The following is a 14,082-nucleotide window of genomic DNA, read 5'->3' as shown; positions in this document are numbered from 1 at the left end:
ACTTATCAAGTATATATCATGTACTTTATTTTAAATTGTCTTTACGCGACCGGTCAATTTCTAGTGCACATGATATTATAAACTCCAAACTTGGGTGATCCAAAATAAAGCTTTAAAACCTACCTTTGTGGCCAGAAGTATTTCTTCCATGACAACCTCAAGTATCTTTGGTTGATTATCTCTCAGCAGACAGAAGGCTTGGCATCCTGCTAACTGGATATTATATCTGCAAAGTCCTAGTATTGCTCCCGAGAGTTGCACCTTCACCTTGTCAGACTACACAAAGAAGCCATTGAAATCCTCAAGTGTGGACAATTTCAACACAAAAGAGAAAGTCATGAAAATGAACACAAACTGGCTACCACTATATTTTTTTTAAAAAAAAACCCAAAATCAGGACAATAAATAAAGAACAACACTCTGAAAATGGGAATTCCTGACATGAAACAATCAGGGCCAGATAACACCTCCCAACAAAGGATTCCCCCAGGCAGGAATCAGCCAGGCCTTGAAGCTGCAAGACTATTTAATGTTAATCAAGGTGGCCAGTTGCAACATTCACACTTGCCTCCAACAGACAAGAATTCTTTCTCCCACCCCAGACATTATTCCACAAATATATAAACCTCACTTGCCTAGTTTCCAACAAACCTCACAACTGGGTTGTTGTTGGTTTTTTTGGGCTATATGGCCGGAATCGCTGGGTTGCTGTGAGTTTTCCAGGTAGTGAGGTGAGGATGCCTCTGAGGATACCTCTGAGGATGCTTGCCATAGATGCAGGAGAGAATGCCTTTAGAACATGGCCATATAGCCCGAAAAAACCTACAACAACCCAGTGATTCTGGCCATGAAAGCCTTCAACAAACCTCACAACCTCAGAGGATGCCTGCCATAGCTGTGGGTGAAACATCAGGAGAGAATGCTTCTGAAACATGGCCATATAGCCTGGAAAACTCATAGCAACCCAATGATTCTGCCCATGAAAGCCTTTGATAACAAATTATTATTATTATTATTATTATTATTATTATTATTATATTATTCTGACACAAAAGCACTGTATGTCACAGCAAATGAGATCTATATGCTGGAAATTATTATTATTATTATTATTATTATTATTATTATTATTATTATTATTAGAAACACAACAAGATGAGTCCACAGCAGACAAGATCACTCTGCTGGCTGTTGTATTGGATCACACGTCAGACACTTCCTAAGTGTCTAGGACTGTGGTGTATTGATGATTAATGCGTGCAGATCCCAGTAAGGTGGCCTTCTGCAGCTGGCAGATGGTAATTTTGTCAGCACCAATTGTGTTTAAGTGCAGGCCAAGGTCTTTAGGCACTGCACCCAGTGTGCCGATCACCACTGGGACCACCCTGACTGGCTTGTGCCACAGTCTTTGCAGTTCAATCTTTAAATCCTCATATCGTGCCAGTTTTTCCAGTTGTTTCTCTACAATCCTGCTGTTACCTGGGATTGCGACATCGACGATCCATTATTATTATTATGTTTATTTATATCCCACTTTTTCTCTTCACAAAGACTCACCATAAATACACCATTAGGTTCTTGTGGGTTTTTTCGGGCTATGGAGCCATGTTCTAGAGGCATTTCTCCTGACGTTTCGCCTGCATCTATGGCAAGCATCCTCAGAGGTTGAGAAGGACCTTCTCAACCTCTGAGGATGCTTGCCATAGATGCAGGCGAAACGTCAGGAGAAATGCCTCTAGAACATGGCTCCATAGCCCGAAAAAACCCACAAGAACCTAGTGATTCCAGCCATGAAAGCCTTCGACAATACAATACACCATTAGTTTGGGGTAGTTTTCTCAGACTCTTATATACATGACCACTTACCTTTCTAGCCCCCCATGAGAGAGGGTTTTCCTCCAGGGGCAAACCAAGAATGGGCAACTTGGAAGTCCCTGAACAGACTCAGAAGTGGAGTGGGCAGCTCAAAAGACAACCTGGTAAAATGGCACTACCTAGAGGAATCCTCCACCTTGTGCAACTGTGGAGCAGAATAGACAACTCTGCATCTGTATGCCTGTCTGCAGTGTCCTGCCTCATGTACAGAAGAAGAATTGTTGGAGGCTACAGACAATGCGGTCACTGTTTCCCATTTTTGATCAAAAGATATTTAACCACTTGTGCTCATTCTATTTTGATCAGTTTTATACTAATTTATGCAATGTTTTTGATACAAAATATAATAAAATCTTTCTAGCTCTTGTAGCTAGAGCTTGTGGGATAGCAAGGTTACTTTTCAGCACATTATTATTATTATTTTGGTTCAATAAGTATTTATAAATCCTGGGCCCAGTCCTGTTCAACATCTTTATTAATGACTTAGATGAAGGGCTAGAAGGCACGATCATCAAGTTTGCAGATGACACCAAATTGGGAGGGAGAGCCAATACTCCAGAGGACAGGAGCAGGATTCAAAACGATCTTGACAAATTAGAGAGATGAAGGGCCAAAACTAACAAAATGAAGTTCAACAATGACAAATGCAGGATACTCCACTTTGGCAGAAAAAACGAAATGCAAAGATACAGAATGGGGGACAATGCCTGGCTCGAGAGCAGTACGGGTGAAAAAGATCTTGGAGTCCTCGTGGACAGGAAGGTAAACATGAGCCAGGAATGTGATGTGGCGGCAAAAAAAGCCAATGGGATTTTGGCCTGCATCAATAGGAGCATAGTGTCTAGATCTAGAGAAGTCATGCTACCCCTCTATTCCGCTTTGCTTAGACCACACCTGGAATATTGTGTCCCATTCTGGGCACCACAATTCAAGAGAGATATTGACAAGCTGGAATGTGTCCAGAGGAGGGCGACTGAAATGATCAAGGGTCTGGAGAACAAGCCCTATGAGGAGCGGCTTAAGGAGCTGGGCATGTTTAGCCTGAAGAAGAGAAGGCTGAAAGGAGATATGATAGCCATGTATAAATATGTGAGAGGAAGCCACAGGGAGGAGGGAGCAAGCTTGTTTTCTGCTTCCTTGGAGACTAGGACGCAATGGAACAATGGCTTCAAACTACAAGAGAGGAGATTCCATCTGAACACAAGGAAGAACTTCCTGACTGTGAGAGCCGTTCAGCAGTGGAACTCTGCTCCAGAGTGTGGTGGAGGCTCCTTCTTTGGAAGCTTTTAAACAGAGGCTGGATGGCCATCTGTCAGGGGTGATTTGAATGCAATATTCCTGATTCTTGGCAGAATGGGGTTGGACTGGATGGCCCATGAGTCTCTTCCAACTCTTTGAATCTATGATTCTAAGTGTGGATGGGCAACCTGGTGTCTTTACATGCTGCCTGGATGCTGGTCTTGCTCGAACTACAACTGGGAACAAGGTCTTTGGTGCTCTTAAAGGAGCAGTGGATGGTGGCCTCTCAGTTCCACACAGTACCAAGCGCTTCCCTGGAAAAGAATTCAATGCTGAAGTCCACCGCAAACACATCATGGGTCAAAACATTGCAGATTACATGTGCTACTTGATGGAGGAGGATGAAGATGCTTATAAAAAACAGTTCTCTCAGTACATAAAGAACAACTTTTCAGCACACTATTGAACAGGGCTCAATGTTTTATTGCTTTGTATTGTCGAAGGCTTTCATGGCTGGAATCACAGAGAGGAAACAAACAAGGACATCTAATCAGCTCTCAACAAAAGTTTGCTCCAGGCACTGTCAGGCCATTATATGCTAATCAAGGCGGTCAGTTGAAACATTCACACCTAGCTCCAGCAGACAGAAGTCCTTTGTCCCACCCTGGTCACTCCACAGATATCTAAACCCATTGTCCTAGTTCCAACAGACCTCACTACCTCTGAAGATGCTCGCCATAGATGCAGGCGAAACGTCATGAGAGAATGCCTCTAGACCATGGCCATATAGCTCGAAAAAACCTACAACAACCCATTTTATTGCTTTTACTTTATTATATGGGAGAATGATTTCCACACGTTCATGCAAGTCAATGGAGGGAACCACCAATAGCATTCAGATAGCAGAAATACACAGTGCTGTCTTTGGGAATTGTGGAAGTGGAAGTTCAAAACACTTGGAGGGCCAAAGTTTGCCCTTGTTTGGTCTAGATGATGCTAAATGTCTGCCTGTGTGTATATGACTTGCTCACTTTTGCAGGAAGAAGACCATTCTGTCTTGTTTAGAATGAAAAATAGCAGTACCATTCAACTTTTTTTTTGTCATGTCAGGAGCGACTTGAGAAATTGCATGTCACTTCTGGTGTGAAAAATAGCAGTACCATTCAGCTAATACCGCCGTAGTATGACAGGACTAAGCGCTGACCATTTTATTTTTGGTCCCTTGGTAAGTAAATAAATACATACAGGGGTCCCCTCGCAAACCACATGGTTTCCCAAAGGCAACACGTGAATCCGGTGCTGCTGCTGCTGCTTCCCTTCGTCCTGCTCATTTCTTCTTTTTGGCTCCAGGCTTCCCTTTGCCCTTCTTCCCTTTCTGTGGGACCGGTTGCTCTTCCTCGAAGAGTTTCTTCAGGAGCTTGTAAGGACCCAGGAACCTGCGGACCATCATGCCTCTCCACCAGGCCTGCAACTGAAAGGAGGAAGAGGAGAGAGTTCGGTGAGAAGAGAAGGTCTTCCTGCTTGGCCTTTCAGCTCACTTGGCTAAGAATAACTAACAACGAACGGGTTCCCAGGAAGGGCCGCTCTGCCAAGGAAGGATTCCCTGCACTCCTTGGCCGGCGTCCCAGCCCTCCATCTGCCGCCTGTCTGCTCCAAGCATCGAATGCCCACATTGATCTCATTGCTGCAGCTCAAGCCTCAGAAAGGCACAACTTGGACCCACTCCAGGGAAGCCTGGCTGGGAAAAGGCTGGCATCTGCTGCAGAAATCCCCTGCGATCCGGGTCGGAAAGGCCAGCTGATGCCGCCAGGATAGAAAACGTGTGAGGTTGGGATTACACTCCGTCTCCACAGACAGTATAGCACCATTTAGAAATCCTTTCTCTACCTGGACACAGCATTTTATTTGAGAACACAGAAGTGGTGGACCACTCTCACAACCACCGTGTCAGACTACACAGAGAAGCCATGGAAATCCACAAGAAGCATGTGGACAATTTCAACAGAAAGGAGGAAACCATGAAAATGAACAAAATCTGGCTACCAGTATTAAAAAACTCTAAAATTAGAACAGCACAACAACAGAGAGGAAGCAAGCAGGGACATCTAATCACCTCTCAACAAAAGATTGCTCCAGGCACAGTCAGGCCATTGTATGCTAATCAAGGTGGTCAGTTGAAACATTCACACCTAGCTCCAGCAGACAAGAGTCCTTTGTCTCACCCTGGTCATTCCACAGATATATAAACCCATTTTCCTACTTACAACAGATCTCACTACCTCTGAGGATGCTTGCCATAGATGCAGGCGAAACGTCAGGAGAGAATGCCTCTAGACCATGGCCATACACTCCGAAAAAACCTACAACAACCCAATCCTTTCTCTCCCACTGCCCTTTTTCTCGTCTCCAATTAAAGTAAGATCACTCAGATCAGATGCATACCAAACTTTGACTTCTTATTTTAAAATGTTGGTATATATTGGGATGAGCAAATGTGGTGTCGCTTCCCTGGGAGAATTTGGAAGGCCATGCTTTTCATAGCACCTTGTCCCTATATATATATATATATATATATATAAAATTAGAAGCTTTCCGAAGCTTCTAATAGTAGTAATAATAATAATAATAATAATAATAATAGAACAGAAGCTTTCCGAAGCTCTAGGTGCTCTTACTGCCTATTACAGGGAAAACCGGCTGATCCCCAACCCATCCAAAACACAGACATGTGCCTTTCATCTCAAGAACAGACAAGCATCCCGAGCTCTGAGGATTATTACCTGGGAAGGAATCCCACTGGAGCATTGCAGCGCACCCAAATATCTGGGAGTCACTCTGGACCGTGCTCTGACCTACAAGAAGCACTGCCTGAACATCAAGCAAAAAGTGGGTGCTAGAAACAATATCATACGAAAGCTGACTGGCACAACTTGGGGATCACAACCAGATACAGTGAAGACATCTGCCCTTGCGCTGTGCTACTCTGCTGCTGAGTATGCATGCCCAGTGTGGAACACATCTCACCACACTAAAACAGTGGATGTGGCTCTTAATGAGACGTGCCGCATTATCACAGGGTGTCTGCGCCCTACACCACTGGAGAAATTACACTGCTTAGCCAGTATTGCACCACCTGACATCCGCCAGGAAGTAGCAGCCAATAGTGAAAGGACCAAGGCAGAGACATCTCTGGCCCATCCCCTGTTTGGGTATCAGCCAGCACATCAACGACTTAAATCTAGAAATAGTTTTCTAAGATTTAAAGAGACACTCGCTGGAACACCCCAGCAAGCAAGAGTCCAAAAGTGGCAGGCTAAAACCGAGAACCTCAACCAATGGCTGATACCAAATGAGAGACTCCCCCCTGGGCACACAGAAGACTGGGCGACTTGGAAGGCGCTGAACAGACTGCGCTCTGGCACCACGAGATGCAGAGCGAACCTTCAGAAATGGGGCCACAAAGTGGAATCCTCGACATACGAGTGCAGAGAAGAGCAAACCACTGACCACCTGCTGCAATGCACCCTGAGCCCTGTTACATGCACCATGGAGGACCTTCTTGCAGCAACACCAGAGGCACTCCAAGTGGCCAGATACTGGTCAAAGGACATTTAATCAGCTACCAACCTCACAAATTTTGTATTTGTTCTGTTAGAAATGTAATATAATGGACTGGTTGCTCTGACACGACAAAATTAAAATATTATTATTATTATTATTATTATTATTATTATTATTATTTAAAACATTTATATTCCACCCTTCTCACCCTGAAGGGGACTCAGGGCAGAACACAGCATATATATGGCAAACATTCAATGCCGGGACACAAATTCTTATATACATACATAAACATTAAAAAGATTGCTAATCAAGGTGGTCACTTGAAACATTCACATCTAGCTCCAGCAGACAAGAGTCCTTTGTCCCACCCTGTTCTTTCCACAAATATATAAACCCTTTTTCCTAGTTCCAACAAACCTCACAACCGCTGAGGATGCTTGCCATAGATGCAGGCGAAATGTCAGGAGAGAATACCTCTAGAACATGGCCATATAGCCCAAAAAAACCTACAAAACCCCATTAAAAACATTTATCAAAATATTAAAATACACCATTTAAAACCGTCCTAGTCATCCACGTCAAATCTAATTGGCCTGGTCATCTTTCCTATTGCTGCTTTATTGCCCTGTCCCGAAATCTTGGTCCCACAGCCAAGTTTTGACCATCCTTCTAAAGGACAGGAGGGAGGGGGCCGACCTGATCTCACCAGGAAGGGAGTTCCATAGCTGGGCAGCAATCCCAGAGAAGGCCCTGTCTCTTGTCCCCGCTCTGGTTACATCCCGAATAGATTACTGCAACGCACTCTATATGGGGCTGCCTTTGAAGACGGTTCGGAAACTTCAGCTAGTCCAACGGGCGGTAGCCAGATTACTAACTGAGGCGACATACAGAGAGCATACCACCCCCCTGTTGTGCCAGCTCCACTGGCTGCCAGTCCATCTCCGAGCCCAATTCAAAGTTCTGGTTTTGACCTATAAAGCTCTATACGGTTCTGGCCCAGCTTACTTGTCCGAACGCATCCACCCCTACGTCCCATCTCGTAATCTAAGATCATCCGGGGAGTGATGTCAGTGAGTTTCAAGATGGCGGGGACGAGAGACAGGGGCCTTCTCGGCTGTGGCCCCTCGTCTATGGAACACACTCCCAAATGAGGTAAGATCTGCTCCCTCCCTCCTGGTTTTTAGAAAGAAATTAAAATCGTGGCTTTGGGACCAGGCCTTCGGACAGTAGATGTGTGTAGAGTTTAAAGCACATGGACTAGAATGACAATACGACTGGTGAGACTGTTTTTATTATTTATTGTTTTAATTATTGCTTATGTACTGTCTATTATGATTTATGTTTAATTGTGGTTTTATTATTGTGGTTGTTATGATTTGGCATCGCGTCAGTGTCCAATGTATGACACTGAAGTTTTGTCAGTTATGTGTAAACCGCTTTGAGTCCCCCCCAGGGGTGAGAAAAGCGGTATAGAAATACTGTACATAAATAAATAACGCCTGTGGCAATGGTGGGACGGAAAGTAGGGCCTCCCCAGAGGATCTTAATCTCCGCGATGGTTCATAGGGAGAGATGCGTTCTGACAGGTAAATTATACCCGGTAGCAAACCGGGGCCATTTAGGGCTTGATAGGCCAAAGCCAGCACTTTGAATTGTGCCTGGTAGCAAACTGGCAGCCAGTGGAGCTGGTGTAACATGGGAGTTGTATGTTCCCTGTATGCTGCCCCAGTTATTAACTTGGCTGCCTCTCGTTGGACTATTTGAAGCTTCCGAGCAGTCTTCAAAGGCAATCCCATGTAGAGTGCATTGCAGTAGTCTATCCTAGATGTAACGAGAGCGTGAACCACTGTGGCCAAGTCTATAGATATGGTGGTGTCCTTACCAGGCATGGGCAAACTTGGGCCCTCCAGGTGTTTTGGACTTCCAACTCCCACAATTCCTACTGTTGAAGTCCAAAACCCATGGAGGGCCTAGGTTTGCCCATGCCTGGTTTAGACCTTGCTTGTGTGCACTGCTACGATTTATCATATTCAGCCAAGCTTGGTTCAAGAGGATCCCCACATTTTAACATTTAGGTCCCACCCTTCTCACCCTGAAGGGGACTCAGAACGGCTTACAAGTTATATGTATATACAATATATTATTAGCACAGCACAGTATTAGTATTATATATTACTATATTGTACTGTACCACTATACTGCAATATTATTAGTAATATTACATGTAATTGTAATATATAATATACAATTATTATATTGTATTATTATTAGAATTCGGCTAAATAAGGCCATAAGGCTGTTATATTTAAGCATATTTTTAATTGAATTGATTTAATGTTTTTAATTGTATGCAGTTATTGGTTTTATTATGCATTTTATTATGTACACATGGAGGCATCGAATCGTGCTGGCTGGAAGCCACCCTGAGCGCCCCCCCCCCCCCCGGGAGTTGAGAAGGGTGGGGTACAAATATTTGAAATTTATGTATTTATTTATTTATTTATTTATTTATTTATTTATTTATAGTTTTTATATTCCACCCTTCTCACCCCGCAGGGGACTCAGGGCGGATTACAGTATACACATATATGGCAAACATTCAATGCCAGTTTGACAGACAACGAATACAGACAATACACAGAGGCTATTTAACGTTTTTCTGGCCGCCAGGGGAGCTGCTGCTTTCATCGTCCATCAGCGACACCGATGAAGTTCTTCCGCATTCCACATTCCCCAGAGTTTTCTTTATGGCCTCATAAATTAGTTAATTTAGCCTCCCACACAAGGTGGTACCTTATTTTCCTACTTCACAGATGTAACTGTCTTTCGGGTTGCAAAGGTCGACAACAGGCTACACAATGGCTGGACACCCACTCCAGCCCGGGCTGACTTCGAACTCATGACCTTTTGGTCAGAGTGATCTTAATGCAGCTGACACTCAGCCAGCTGCGCCACAATCCCGGTGGATTATTATCAGTATTATGTGTATATACAATATTTTATATTATTAGCACAGCACAATATTACTATATTGTTGCTGGAAGGAGGGCTCCCAACTGATGACCCAGGAGACATGGTAGAACTATGTCTTCCTGGCTATCGTTCTTCACTTCTTCATCTTTAGCAGAAGATGCTCAAGGAGGAGGCTTTGTGTTGTGAGTAGAGTTACATAGAGGGATCAAATGGCCTCCCACCAAAACTGACAACTGTAGAAATGCATGTATGGGGAAGGGAGAAGGCTTCATCCTGCATAGTACCACTACTAGGGGCTCAGCCTTTAAGAAAAAAGACCCCTTAAGGAAAGGCTGTTGAGTTGAAGTTCTTGGGAAGCTCCTGCCGTGTCCCTTGGGTGAAGGACAGAGGAGACATGAGAGCAGAGAGAGGTTGTCTTCTCTCTCGGGCCAGCAAAGGTCCAGAGGGCCCATATTTGCGTCTGAGATTACCTTCAGGATACTCTTCAGCTCCAGAGCATCCTGCTCTACCTTCTTCCGAGCACTCTCCTTCTCCTTGCGGTCTTCAATGATGGCTTGCTCATAGGCCAGGCACTGCAAAAGGGCACAGGACACAGGCATAAGGGACCCCTCAGGCATTGAGCCCGACATTAATTCTCCGATACAACACATTTATAAATGTGCCTTTGAATATGTGTCAGCTGATACCTCAGCAATCAGAATCAAATGGAATAAAAAAAAACCTGCAATATATTCCACAATGTAACATGATTTTTGTTCCTGGGTTATGAATGTCATTGCCTAATTGGTTCTATCATTAAAAAAACATGGACAAAGTTTATTAATTTGTCTTTGTGGGAGGGACACCCCCCTGCAACACATTTGCCATATGAACAAAATCTGGCTACCAGTATTAAAAAAACTCTAAAATTACAACAGCAAAACAGCAGAGAGGAAACAACCAGGCACATCTTAACACCTCTCAACAGAACATTTCCCAGGCTCAGTCAGGCCTTCAAATGCTAATGAAGGTGGTCAGCTGAAACATTCACACCTAGCTCTAGCAGAGAAGAGCTCTTTGCCCCACCCCAGCCATTCCACAGATATATAAACCCATTTTCCTATTTCTAACAGACCTCACTACCTCTGAGGATGCTTGCCATAGATGCAGACAAAACGTCAGGAGAAATGCCTCTAGAACATGGCCCTATAGCCCGAAAAAACCTACAAGAACCTACATTTGCCATAGTTTTTCAATGAATATCTCCTAGAGCAGGCATGGCCAAACTAAGGCCCGGGGGCTGGATGAAGCCCTCTGGGCGCTTACCTCAGGCCTTCCTCATTTTCCCTGTTCTCTCGGCATAAGGCCACAGTAGCCCGCCACATCCTTATGCAGAAAGGACAGGAGAAAGGCACAAGCAGGTTGTTCACTCCGGGACAGGAAAAGCCCTCTGACTTTAAACACCACAGCGTTGGGTGGAAAACAGTCCTTTTATTGGGTTGTTGAAGGTTTTTCCGGGCTATATGGCCATGTTCTGGAGGCAATTTTTCTCTTGATATTTCGCCTGCATCTATGGCAAACATCCTCAGAGGTAATGAGGTCTGTTGGAAGTAGGAAAAACGGGTTTATATATCTGTGGAATGACCAGAGAACACAGAAGTGCTGGACCACTCTCACAACCACCACGTCAGACTACACAGAGAAGCCATTGAAATCCACAAGCATGTGGACAATTTCAACAGAAAGGAGGAAACCATGAAAATGAACAAAATCTGGCTACCAGTATTAAAGGACTCAAAAATCACAACAGCAAAACAACAGAGGGGAAACAAACAGGCACATAAAATCACTCTCAACAAAAGATTCCTCCCAGGCACTTCCAAGCCATTGAATGCAAATCAAGGTGATCAGCTGAAACATTCACAGCTAGCCCCAGCAGACAAGAGTCCTTTGTCTCACCCTGATCATTCCACAGATATATAAACCCCTTTTTCCTCGTTCCAACAGACCTCACTACCTCTGAGAATGCTTGCCATAGATGCAGGCGAAACGTCAGGAGAAAAATTGCCTCCAGAACATGGCCATATAGCCCGGAAAAACCTACAACAACCCAGTGATTCCGGCCATGAAAGCCTTCGACAATCCTTTTATTGGAAGATAATTAAAAAGCAGTAAGATTAAAAAAAACACTTTAAAGAAATAGATAAATCCAATTAGCTAGGAAGATAAGCAGGAACAATGTAGTCCAGGGTAATAGTCCAGAAAAGTCCTAAAAACCAAGGCAAAACTTCCCAAATAAGATGCAAAGAATCAGGAAACATGAACCCAAGGCATGTATATAGAGCATAAAATCCAGGAATCAAAACCATGAAACAAAGGCACTTACAACATGATTTTCCCAAGCAAAACTTCCATGAACAAGAACGGGATCTTGACTTGATTCCAAACTATGCTTCATCTGACTACATATCCTCTACTTGGGACTTTTATCTCCTCGTTAGCTAAGTCTCTAGCATTCAGAAATTGGTTTCATTTTAACTGAGAACTTATCTTTTTCTCTCAAAGCCTTGCAGACCGCCGAAGTCACTGTTTGGCTCTCCTGTTTTGACTAATCTCCTCGCGTCTATTTGCTCATTATCCATTTGCTCAATAATTTCTGCAGCTGGGCCTGGAGCCGAGCTGTTTTCATGTTCCCTATCATGGGAACTCTCTGGTAACAATCCAGAAAGCACACCATCATCCCCACACCCCTCAGGGACATTCTCATGGGAAACTATACTGGTGGTTAGGAATTGTGGGAGTTGTAGTCCAAAACACCTGGAGGAAGGCCCAAGTTTGCCCATGCCTGGTTACGTACTTAGGTACATACATATCTAGGCTTGACTCCATGCATCTGATGAAGTGGACTGCAGCCCATAAAAGCTCATGCTGAACCATCCGTCAATCTCTAGAGCTGTCCTTCCGATTAGAGCCCGCTTCCTTCCTACTTACCAGCCGGGCCGCTTCCTGTAGTGCTGCCTGGTCAGCTGCTCTGGCGGCCTTCAGGCTGTTGAGTTCTTGCTGCTTGGCCTCGGTGTCCTTCTCGTACTTCTCCACCCAGTACTCCAGCTTCTCCTCTATGCTCTGGGACATTCACAGACAAACGCAAACACTCAGCATTGTGCAAGATATTCCTGTACGACAACACACTTCCTTTGTGCAGCATTTAAAGGAAGAATCACGCTCCTCAAAGGACAGTTCTCCCTGTAAAGACCCTATATTTATTTATTTATTTACAGTACTAGCCGTCCCCTGCCACGCGTTGCAGTGGCCCACATGGGAGTTCTGTGTGGGATGTTTGGCCCAATTCTATCATTAGTGGGGTTCAGAATGCTCTGTGATCGTAGGTGAACTATAAATCCCAGCAACTACAACTCCCAAATGTCAAGATTCTATGTTCCCCAAACTCCACCAGTGTTCACATTTGGGCATATTGAGTCTTCGTGTAGAGTGTGGTCCAGACCCATCATTGTTTGAGTCCACAGTGATCTGGATGTAGGTGAACTACAACTCCAAAACCAAAGGACACTGCCCACCAAACCCTTCCAATATATTATGTTGGTCATGGGAGAACTGTGTGCCAAGTTTGGTTCAATTCCTTCGTTGGTGGGGTTCAGAATGCTCTTTGATTGTAGGTGAACTAGAAATCCCAGCAACTACAACTCCCAAATGACAAAATCAATTTTTTGGAGTGAAGGACATACATTGGGTTGTTAGGTATCTTGTGTCCAAATTTGGTGTCAATTTGTCCAGTGGTTTTTGAGTTCTGTTAATCCCACAAACGAACATTTGCATTTTTATTTATATAAATTGTATATAAATTGTATTCTTCCCTTCTCATCCCACAAGGGACTTAGGGTGGATTACAATGTACATATACATGGCAAACATTCCATGCCATAGACACACAACATATATAGACAAACACACAGTGGCTATTTAACATTCCAGCTTTTTCATGAGGGTAGTCTGGCCACCAGGGGAGCTGTCACTTCACCATCCATTTGTGACACTGATGAAGTACTTCCTCATTCTTTGCACGCTTGCTGGAGATGTTTATGGTGTTGTAAATTAGCCTCTCTTATAAGCAGTACCTAAATTTCCTACTTGACAGATGCAACTGTCTTTCAGGCTGCAAAGGGCGACAGCAAGCTACACAAATTGGTCAAAGCTCACTCTGACCCAGGCTGGCTTCAAACTCATGACCTTTTGGTCAGTAGTGATCTTAATGTAGCTGACTCCCAGCCAGCTGCACCACAGTCCCGGTGCAAGAATGAATACCGTAATGCTTTGAGTGTGCAACTGTGTCTGGATTATGCTACACAGTCTTTGGGTGTTATATTTTGCAAATTAATACCCTGCTACAAGTGTGTCCAGTTCAAAAACCTGCAAATCTGAGTAGATCAATCGGTA

General features: G+C 44.1%; 1 protein-coding gene across 2 annotated transcripts in view; it reads right to left on the bottom strand.

The window, feature by feature from the left end:
• Window positions 1-3,928: 3,928 nt before the first annotated feature.
• The window catches only part of IQCG (IQ motif containing G), a 35,861-nt gene continuing 25,707 nt past the window's right edge, over window positions 3,929-14,082 (bottom strand). For both annotated transcript variants that reach the window (XM_060767302.2, XM_060767303.2), the window contains exons 8-10: window positions 12,622-12,753; window positions 10,122-10,223; window positions 3,929-4,585 (exon numbers count right to left, since the gene is read on the bottom strand). In XM_060767302.2, coding sequence (XP_060623285.2) covers window positions 4,442-4,585; window positions 10,122-10,223; window positions 12,622-12,753 — 378 coding nt within the window. In that variant the 3' untranslated portion in view covers window positions 3,929-4,441. The remainder of the gene's footprint in view (window positions 4,586-10,121; window positions 10,224-12,621; window positions 12,754-14,082) is intronic.

This window comes from Anolis sagrei, chromosome 3, assembly GCF_037176765.1.
Source record: "Anolis sagrei isolate rAnoSag1 chromosome 3, rAnoSag1.mat, whole genome shotgun sequence".
Lineage (NCBI taxonomy): Eukaryota > Metazoa > Chordata > Lepidosauria > Squamata > Dactyloidae > Anolis > Anolis sagrei.
This window is presented reverse-complemented; position numbering and strand designations above follow the sequence as displayed.